The sequence below is a fragment of the Pyxicephalus adspersus genome, chromosome 7 (assembly GCF_032062135.1).
Source record: "Pyxicephalus adspersus chromosome 7, UCB_Pads_2.0, whole genome shotgun sequence".
In the NCBI taxonomy this organism is placed as follows: Eukaryota; Metazoa; Chordata; class Amphibia; order Anura; family Pyxicephalidae; genus Pyxicephalus; species Pyxicephalus adspersus.
The window spans coordinates 33,683,934-33,694,784 of record NC_092864.1 but is presented as its reverse complement, the minus strand read 5'-3'; the positions used below and the strand labels follow the sequence as shown (position 1 = coordinate 33,694,784).

Below are 10,851 nucleotides of genomic sequence, written 5' to 3'. Positions count from 1 at the left end.
TGACAATTTGTGTTTGTTTTCTCCTATGTTGGCTGTATTGTCACCCATTGCTATAGTTTGCATTTCTTGATCCAATTACCAATTCTCTCCTCCTAAACTTGTTCGCCCTAGAAGAACCCTTGAAATAATTTCCAGGTCCCTGGGAACCAGTTGGGGGTCAGTTGGAAGAATAACACTTTTTTGGTGGTGATTTAGAAAAATGCTTCCTATAAAGTGATGGTCAGAATGCTGGCAGCTCATTGGCCAAGTGGTATTGGACCCAGAACCAGGCAGGAGCCATCAGAACTCGGCAACAGCTGAAGGAACCTATTGCAACCTCTAGAGGAACCCTGGCTGAGACTGGCTATTCTAAAGTGGCAGCATTGGTGCTTAGTTATTGACCACTTGGGCACCTAGCATTGTTCATTGGGAGTGGTGAGAGAGTCCTTAGCCCTTTGTAAGCTTTGGTGGGTAAGTGGTGAGGGTTAAAAAGACAGAAGAAGATAGGTAGGCAAGTTTGAAAAGATGGGTTTTGAGTGCAGAAAGTAGAAGCAAGTTGAATAGGACAAGGAAGACCATTACAGAGAGTCGGGGCAGCTCTAGAAAAGTCTTGGAGCCGTGCATGTGATGAGGTTTTGAGTGAGGAAGTCATTAGTAGGTCATTGGAGGAGGGAGGGGAGTGGCTAAGGGAGTATTTTTCTATCAGGCCAGAAAGATAAGCGGCACAGGAACTGTGGAGGAATTTGAATGCAAAGCACAGGAGCTTGAATTAGATTCTAAGGTGAAATGGAAGCCAATGAAGGAGAGTCAAGACTAGTGGAATACCAGAGAGAGAAAGACATTTATCAATGCCTAACCATATTATGAACAGGGACCAATTAGAGTGGTTCCCTAATATGTGATGTGCACAATGTCTGATATAGCATAGTGATCACAGACAGGCTTTGATAAAATAACCCTTAAGCCTCCAGTTGAACCCTGCCACCTTAAGGCTGAGAGTGGGATCTGTAGTGCCATATACATAATAATGTAACAGCCAGTTTCAAATACATTATTAAAAATATTGAATACATAAAAATGTTGAATACTAAAAAATAGATCTATATTATTAAAAAAAAGCAGATTGAATGAGCACAATGAAATAAATGAAAGCCTTTAACTCCCTTACAAAATATATAAGGATTATTTAGTGAGCAATATAGTCATAGGGGTCTATTTAGAAAGCAGTAAATCTGGAATTCCATAGTGGAGAATCTTCCAGGTCAATATGTTTCAATGGCAGTAACTGATTCCCACGAGGGAATGTCAGATTCCCATTTTTTTTTTTAATAGAGCCCTTAGTGTTCCAGCTCAGTAACTCACCTAGCAGTCTAAGAAAGTTGGTGAAGGCAGTTTAAAAATTAATGAACAATGGAAGTTTTTTTAAAATTTATCCTTTCTTGTTCACAGTACTACCTGTGGTGCTTCGGCGCCCTCTTGTGGACCTAAATCGTATTTTACTAGCAGAGAGGAGAGCTTCTTCCAGTAAGGTCAAGGTGGGGTTTAAAGCGGAAGAAAACTAAAAACAAAAAAATGACACTCACATTTATTCTGGCTGATCCCTCGATGGTACTGGTCCTTCTTGCAATCTGGTCCCGCGTCTTCCTGGGATTCCACTTTGTCCCTGCGCAGGGGAAGGGCTGGGCATCGCCATTTTCTGCCTTCTCTTCCGGTCTTCTTGCTCTGTTCTGATCTTGCACTGCACAGGTGATCAGGGAATGCCTGAGATCAGGGCACGCACAGAAGGACCAGCCAGAGCCTCTCGGGATGCATGATGTAGGTGAGCCAGAAGGCTCCACGCTCCCATTAAGTCTTGATCCCTGCGGCGCCCAAGACAATAAAATGTTGGGTTTAGGTATGCTTTGAATACCCAGAGTGCCATGTTAACCAATCCAAAATGATTATTGTGTCCTTAAAACAATCAATTTCTTCCCAGCAGCTGTCAGAACATTCCTAGTGAAAAGAAGGGGCAGTTGGGTGGCACTTTGCCGCTGCCAGCATAGTTTAGGGTCTGTGGCAGTGGGCTTTTGGCTGCAAATGCAAAAAAGTTTTGACGTGAGTTTTGGATGCTTGTGAAGTCATTCCGAATTCATTGCCGATGCATTTTGCTGCTGCACAGGGACAGACATAGACTAGTACTTTATTGCAGTTTTATTGAAGTACAGGTAACAGGCAGCTTGCTGACAGGTAATAAACCAGGGTTACACCTTTGCTAGTTCCACACCTGTATTTACTATATTTCATGGCAGAACAAAGTTCTCCAGGAGAAGTCCACTTCAATCAATCATTAAAGAAATAGTGTCCCACATTTCTTGGTATATGATTGCTAGTGAGGTGGCAGGTGTCCTGGGACTGGTATTGTGCAGTTTTTGAAGCACTCATTACTAGAATAAGCTGCACATTATACATAGGTCCAGCACAGCGCCATTGACATTTTGTGAACCATACCGGCTGTATATAGGTAACACCTCCAGGTCTTGAAACTCAGGAAAATCAATCGTAAGAGTTCCCGGTAATAAGATTCCATCTCTCTCGAAGAGCAGAAATATCCTGGAATCAGCCAGCTCGCACTTAATTGACCAACCTTGGTGACATTTTCCAGTTCTATAATGTGTGCCCCTATCGATTGTATGTCACAGTGTAATCTCAGCCTGTTTACTGGACAGTTATTAGATGGTATTGACTGACATAGGGGTCACTCAGCTCAGGGGATAAGAAAGCAGAGATAAATGGTTTATTGTAAACCCTTCAGAAACTGCAATATATGCACAGGAAGGGAGTTTTCAGTTGCCAAAACCAGCTGTAGATCAGCAACTATTTTTTTGGGAAAAATAATTATTTTTAATCAACAGTATTTTTATAGCACCAACATATAACCCAACAATAAATAGGGGGTTGCAAATAACAGACAGATACAACCAATGACACAGGCGGAGAGAACCTTGCCCAGAAGAGCTTACAATCCAAGAGGTGGGGGATATGGAATGGTGGGTGAGTAGTGAGGGTTTAGGACACTAAGAAGACGGGTAGGTGAGTATGAAAAGATGGGTTCTGAGTGATGTTTTAAATGAGAAGAAAGTAGGACCAAGCCAAATAGGATGAAGAAGACCATTCCACAGAGTCAGGACAGCTCTAGAAAAGTCTTGGAGCTGTTCATGTGATGAGGTTATAAGTGAGGAAGTCAGTAATTGGACATTAGAGGTGCGAAGAGAGCGGCTAGAGATTTTTTTTTTTTCTATCAGGTCAGAAAGGTAAGTGGGACAGGAGTTATTGAGCGATTTGAAGGCAAAGCACAGGAGCTTGAATTTGATTCTAAGATGAAATAAAAGCCAATGAAGAGAACTACAAAGATGCAGCGGAAGAGGAGCGGTGGGAAGGAAGGATGGCAGCATTCATAATAGATAGTAGAGTCGGGTTAGTGAAATACCAGAGAAGATGATGTTACAGTATTTCAGATAAGAGCGTGTACAAGAGGTTTGGTGGTTTCTGTAGACAGGTAGGCGCGGAGTTTGGAGATGTTGCTCAGTCTTTACACACCAATTACATCCAGTCATGTATTTATATTGGAGTTATATTCTCTATACATCCCTTCCTGTCTATACTAAACACACACGATGCAAGAATAGTGACATTATTTCAGATTCTTACCTGCTTCTATTCCAAAAATATTGACTAAAGCAATAGTACAGCATCTACTAAAGGTGTGTACATTGGGTAGGTTTGCCTGTTAGGGATGGGGAATGGTTAAATCTTGTGGTAGGTCTGGTACAGTTCGTGTCCCCCATTTAGGAAGGGTTCACTTTGCTTCCTAGCCCACCAACATAGAGCACATTACACGTTTTGTGATCGAAAAGGTACTGTGCAGTTTTTTCACAAATGTGGGCCACTCATGTAGTCCACATAGCACAACACTAGATGAATTCTCTGTGGTCAAACAACGGTTCAAAAAATCCAAAGCCAGACAGGTTCTATGAATGTCACAGGGATAACAAGGCACACCAATGCCAAGGACTATATTAAGCATATTAATAAATGTATATATTTGAAAAGCAACAAGGTATCAGTCCCATGCAATTCCCGGTATAGCAAAGCTTAGGCTAGGAAAAAAACCACACAGAAGCAGTGCCAAGTGAGCTTGTCATTGCCCAAATGCTTACAAAGTGTCATGATAGGAGTAGAACAGTGACAGATGTGATGATTAGTTTGCTTCTTCTCCAGTCACTGCAAAATCAGGGGGAGAGGCACAATGTATGTCCAATACTAAACTGCAGCAGCAGAATAATGTCTGACTGTATTTCTCACAGCCAAAAACACTTTAAAAAATGTACTAAAAAAATATGTTTTCTAAAGTATTCGTGTGTATGTCTATGTTGTTCTATGGCTGGAGTTCAGTTTTGTCACATAACATTCACCAGTCTTTAACCTACACCCCCATGGATATAAAGTGCTATTACTAAGCCAAAAGAAAGTTGTGGTTTGGTGCAATGGTAGGATCCCTGGTGTGAATCTCAACTAGAACACTGTATGGAGTTGTGCAGGTTTCCTTCTCCATCCCAAAACACACCAGAGACACAATTGCATTGACCATGATTAAGGACATTATAGGATGATAGGGTGGTTGGATTGTGAGATTCTCTGGGAATTTATCATGTCTTTAAAAAAAGTGGCGTGTAATAAGTTAACACTATGTGGAAAAAAAATGCTGATTAGTCTACCAAGAATCTATGTTTGTCAGGAGGGTAAAACCCATCAACCTCAACAACTACCTTGTGGCCAGCATGGCCCCTTTTATCCAACTCCTGTTCAGCGCAGACAGTATTTCCACCCCAGTACCATCCTACTGTTCCAGGCAGCAACAAATCAAGAAAAAAAAAATCTCACACCAGAAAAAGGATTTATTGAAAAATAAAGTTCCCTAGAATTTTTTTTTCTACAACAATGAAAAGTGAAAGCATTATGATCCATGTTAGAGATACAGAATAAGACATTTACAAGCGCTTGGATGTGTACACTTTTGTGTTTGTACAACTCAATGTTTTAGCAACACTATACCACTTGTTACAATCTCTACTTTGTGAAATGCGGGCAGCTGGGACACATGACATGGGAAGGTGACAAATAGAAATGCAAAGAAATAGAATGGCTTGGATGAAGGTTTGTCTAACAAGGATCCTAAAATGGATCAGTGCCAACCTGGAACTTTTCTTTACGTTTTTTTCCTGGACTATATCTTCTTACCTGCAATACATCATGGAATCTGCCATCTAGGGAGCTCGTGCAGCAATTTTCAGAGACTGCTGGAAATAAAATAAGGTTAATTGCAACGTAGGGTTTAGTCCTGTTATCTGTCAAAAGGAATATAATAGGACAGAATAATAGGAATGAAGTTTCTTATGATATTGTTTCAGACAACTTCTCTCCTCACTGCTCCAATGGTTTGTAATGCTCAAGTTTGCTGGGAATGGGTGCTTTCTAAATGGTTATCAGCTCTACCGTACAGAGCAACACCCCATAAATGCGGGCTCTAACCTTAGAAAATAAGGGGACAGGAAAGCTGCAATGTCAGTGCCTCTGTTGTGAACTTTGAGGACAGATTGCTCCAGGGAACCTTGTTACTCATTCCGGAGGAAGCAGCCTAGTTATGCAAAACGCATAGAATACTTTTTTTTGGTGACAGTTTCTCCTCCTAAGACTCCTCTTTTCACAATAATTACAAGGAGTCTAAAATCACCCGTGCAAATGTATTGTTTTTAAATAATTGTTCTTAGAATACTGTTTTAAGATGTTTAAATAAATTATATTTGTTTTTAACAAATCTTGATGATATTATCCTTTAAGTCGCGCTGTATTTAAACTTTTCTTGTGTCAAAATTTTCTATATGTCAATTAGAGACAGTGATCTTTTAATTTTAACTTTGGGTTTCAACCAATTACATCCACGGAACATAAAGCTACAGAGGTCAGGAATGGCTTCAAGTGTTAATGGTGTTAAAGTTTTAATCTCCATAGGCTGGACCCAAAAGTCCAAATGCACTTTAAAGGTAGAGCATGGAGTCTAATTAAGGATAATGATTTGAGATTTACAGGTGGAGTTTATGCAAGAAATTGGGGTAAGGAGTTTTAGGACATGAGATTATGACTGGGGTATGAATTAGGAAAATACTTTATTGTTGGAGTTAGACAAGGTGTCAAATGTTAAAATCTGCAGAGTTAAAATTGTTGGGGTGAGAATTCAGCCAGATGTTCACAGGTGAGGCAAGCTAGGTTGAGTTTAGGGTTCATATAGGGGTTGGGTTTGGTAGTTATAAGAATGAAGGGTTCAGGTTTAGTAATTAATGTAAAAGATTAAATTGGTAACCTTCGTACAATCAAATCCATGCAAAATTCTCAACAGAGGCAAATCCCAAGTATACACTATAGCTGCAAATCCCCTCTGTAATGTGACTGAAGTATCTCATATACGGAATGGTGTAGGCATTTAATGCACTGCTCATATTGAAACCTTTTATATCCTGTTATCTTTCACTACATACTTCTGTTTCCATGTTTCTCTTTTCACTCGTGTTTTTCTTGTGGTTTTTAAAGATTTTCTAGAACAGTGTACTCAAAGGAAACTACTGATATCAGAAATGTCATTGGTTCATGTGGACCAATATATTCTACTATGGAACATAAAGTCTGTAAGTGAGACTAGAATAACATTATTGACTTTCACTAGTATTAGAAAAGAAACCTGAAAACAAAACCTGGCAAAAGAAACCATAAACCTTCTGGAGATATAGTAACTGACATTAAACTGATAACATTCAAATATCATTTATGGTTTTAAAAGCTTTGCCCCTGGGTACGGATTCTGATTTAAGTCAATAAGGAGGATATATATATATATATATATATATATATATATATATATAATCATGTTTTGGCAGTAGTTGTGCTTTAAATCTGAGGGATACAAGAAGCTCACATGTGATATTTAAACATCAATAGATGCCCGTACTAAAATTTTACATATATATCTCCAGCCATCACGTTCCATAACAGGTGTCCCAGCCATGCCCACATCACAAAACAACCTCAAAAGTTAAAAGGCACATACTGTATTAAAATTAAATTAAGACATATACATCCCGACAATTTCAAGACAACACACACATAAAAAGTAAGAAATTTACACTACTCCCGCCCCAAAAACAAACACAAAATGCATCTCTATTTATACATGTGCAAATTAACTTGCATATATGAGAGAATGAGGTCCTCATCGTCTTTAACAGTGTGTATTGTATAGACTTTCCACCATTAGCGGCAAAAAATAAGTTACTTAAGTGGAAAACCAAAATAAAAAAAAAGAACATCAAAAACATGTGAAAGCATGTTAAAAAGACAAAGCATTGATAAATTAATTTCTATACAATTATATCCTAATTTGTAAATTAAATCAGTGCAACACATGATGTACAAAATGCCCAATTATCTAATTTTTCAATTTTTTTTTTTTTTAAAGATATTAGACCGCTGGAAGGTGACAAGTTTAGCAAGTGGAGGATGGCAGTGTACGTGTTCGGCTGGGTTTTTTTTTTAGAGAAAATTTGGAATGTTTTAAGGTGCCGATTCATACCACCAGCAGCAGAGACGAATGTCAGAGGGCCAATATCTAATGGAAAGGCAAGTAAGGAGGAAAAGGGACAAAAAAAAAAATCACTTGTCTCTTCTACGGTAAGATTTCCCAGACTAACACACCAATTTTACCTGCACTGCTGTACTCTACCAGTCTGAATATCCCCTAAGAATGGCTTTGGCCTTTTCTGCAAAATGTACCCAGAAGGACCCAACCATTATTCAGAAAACCTTCAGACTGACTTTGCAGGCTTTATGGGTAACTTTTTAAAATGCATACAAGTAATACTATTGGAGCAACAAGCAGACCGACTCCCTGGCATAGCTGATACATATTATGCCGATACCTGTAATTGAACTGTAGCTTTATAATATCCAAGTCATTGCCATCTGTACTGGCTTTTGTGTATGCCAAAGCAATAATAAAAAGCACCTGTTACATTCCAAACAAACAAATTTAAACACATTTTAAAACAAATCCAAATGAGAAGATTTGTGTATGAGTTTTAACAGCACTTTATATAGAGTTTATCAGGATTGAAGGTATGAATGGTGCACAGTTGGGAGTAATTCCCAACGCCAGAGGGAAAACATAAGCCGCCACCCCGTCTACATTTCCAATGTATTAGGAATATTTTTTTTTTGTTAAGTTTGATGATCCTTTAAAGTATAGTACAAACCCAAACTGTAAAGGTATGTTTACAGCATAAATAGATGCAGAAGAGCTAAAATACTTCTTTCCTGAAAAACAGATTTCCTTCCAGTTTGATTATGTCATCCAAACCAAGGGAACTCTTTTACATGGTCTCTAATCAGCAGCTGTGTCCGCCAATCTAACCTTCCTCTTTAGAAGGGATCAACTCATGGTTAGACTTTAAATTATCTGAAGTAGCCTGAGCACCATTTTCTCAAGAAAAAAAGTATTTCAGTATTTATCAATTCCAGCAAGAATATTACACTCACTATATGGCCAAGTGTATGTGAACACAACCATCACACACATATGTGGACAAAAAAATGGGGGCACCTCTCCAAAATGGAGTTCAAATGTCTCCAGTGAGGAGTACCGATAATACTACAGTATACAAAGACATTTTTCAGCACTGGACGCTGACCGTTTGGGGGAAGACCCTTTACTGTCCCAGCAGGATTATGACGCGGTGTACAAATTCAGGTCCATAAACACACGAGTTTGGTGTGGAGCAATTTAAAGCTTAACAAAACCCTGTGGCACTTACCTATCGGCTCTCCTTCGCAGGGAGTTGCCATCTTTCTTTTTCTGCCCATCTTGATTGGCCATGCAGGGGTGATCTGACCACCGTGGAGATGCGCAGGAGTTCATCCATTCCTGAAGAGGGAAGAGTTTTCCCCAGCAACCAAATGATGACACTGAATTTGCATTTGCAGTTGAGCCCTTTCACATATTCCTGATGCGATCAGACAGGTAAGACATGTTATTGCAGAAAGGACATCGCCTGTTCCTTTCTGTAATAACCACTTGCCTGAATTGTTGAAGTTCAAAGTGGGACTTTGGTGACACTTTGAAAGGCCTTTCAATGAGCCCAGAGCCCAAATCCCAACCCTACTGGACATCTTTGGGATGAATCATAATGCAGATTGCAAGCTAGGTCTTCTCTAACATCAGTACCCAACCTCACAATTGGTACTGTAGCTGAACAGGCACAAAATTCCACACAGACACCCTCAAAAAACTTTAGAAAAGCCTTCCCAGACGTGTGCAGGCTGATAGAGCTGCTGAGAAGGGAGCAACGCCATAATATTCTAAAGGGGATGTCCTGATATATATAACAAGCTGATATAGGTATGATCTCCACAAACCATTCGCTATACAGTGAAGCTTTACGTTAGGATCTGAGTGCAGGTTCACTTAATGATTAAATGTTGCTTAAGCCTTAAAAATAGTTAACAAAATATGACTGCCCCCACTGAACGCAAATGACAGATATAATCAAAATTCAAATATATTTTTCTGCGCACAAAAAAAAAAAAAAAAAATGTACACCCTCTTGGTATCATAAATATCTAAATAAAAATATTCCACGTTAAATATTTACATAATTATTTCACAGACATGGTCGATTAAAAAAAAAGAAAAAAAACCCCAAAAAACAGAAAACGACGTACGAGCTTTATACATATATCTGTAGCTGTCTACTACTACCGCTTGGGTAAGCACTTGCTTTGTCTAGACTACCTCACTCACTACCTAGGACAGCAATATTATTACACAATTTGTTATTCCCTAATGGTTCTGGGAAAAACCAAGCTAGCGGTGGTCTATTGCTTGGCAGTGTGACGATTGGAGTTACTCTGTAGAGTGTATGAAGAGTGATTTGTGGTTTGTAAACACGTTAATTTTTTCCCAAACTGATTTTCACACACACATGCCAAGATATCGATTCTTTAACGAGACACCAGCAACTGCTCTACGTCGTCATCAATCAATAGTCTACAGTAGTCATGCGTTTTGTTACAGCTAGTGGCCGGTGGGCCTTTGCAGCATGCGGTGAACATCTACTAGTACAGCGTCCAGAATTGGGGCAGATGATCCATCTTTTTCATCTCATACTAGTATGGTGTCCTAGCGTTCCTAAATCACCGCGCTAGACAAGATTGCTCCGCCACATCTATAACCAAAAAACCAAAATAACCTTGCGTAAACAATCTATAGATCTCTTTTAAATATAACGTCAGCTGCACTTTTTTTATATTATTTTAAAGTAGCGCAGAGGTGGAAGGCTTTAGGATGAAAGGTGGTCCGTTCCAGGGATTCGGCTTACAAAATTGCTTCTGTAGAGCACTTCTTGGGATGGACCCCTCGGAAACAGCGTTTGGTGCCTGTCTATGGAAAGTAAAACCCTTTATGCTTTCCATAAATTCCAACAGGCTAAAAGTGCAGGAGAGTGTTATGTGCCTTTGCACCTAGCCACCAAAACACCCCATCTGATGGGGAGATGCATAGAGGATGCTATAGGCAGTCTTCACAGAGTGCAACTTGTCCTTTCATGTAGTCTCTGCATGGGCAGACCCGCTTGTGGCTGGGGTGGGATCCAGCGCAGCTGAATAATAATAGATCCCCTTGAAAGACACAGTGCTTCTTGTTTTCATCAATGGATGGGACCACGATATCATTTGCAATGTCTGAAGTCTGGCACTGAATGTTGAACCTGGGAATAAAATGGTCATAAATGG

The 10,851-nt window shown here is 39.5% G+C and overlaps 1 protein-coding gene across 1 annotated transcript in view; it reads right to left on the bottom strand.

Moving 5' to 3' along the window:
- Positions 1–4,895: 4,895 nt before the first annotated feature.
- Positions 4,896–10,851, bottom strand: part of MGAT5 (alpha-1,6-mannosylglycoprotein 6-beta-N-acetylglucosaminyltransferase) — a 98,243-nt gene continuing 92,287 nt past the window's right edge. Inside the window, exon 17 of the mRNA XM_072418078.1 lies at positions 4,896–10,826. Within this exon, the coding sequence (XP_072274179.1) occupies positions 10,628–10,826 (199 nt within the window). The 3' untranslated portion in view covers positions 4,896–10,627. The remainder of the gene's footprint in view (positions 10,827–10,851) is intronic.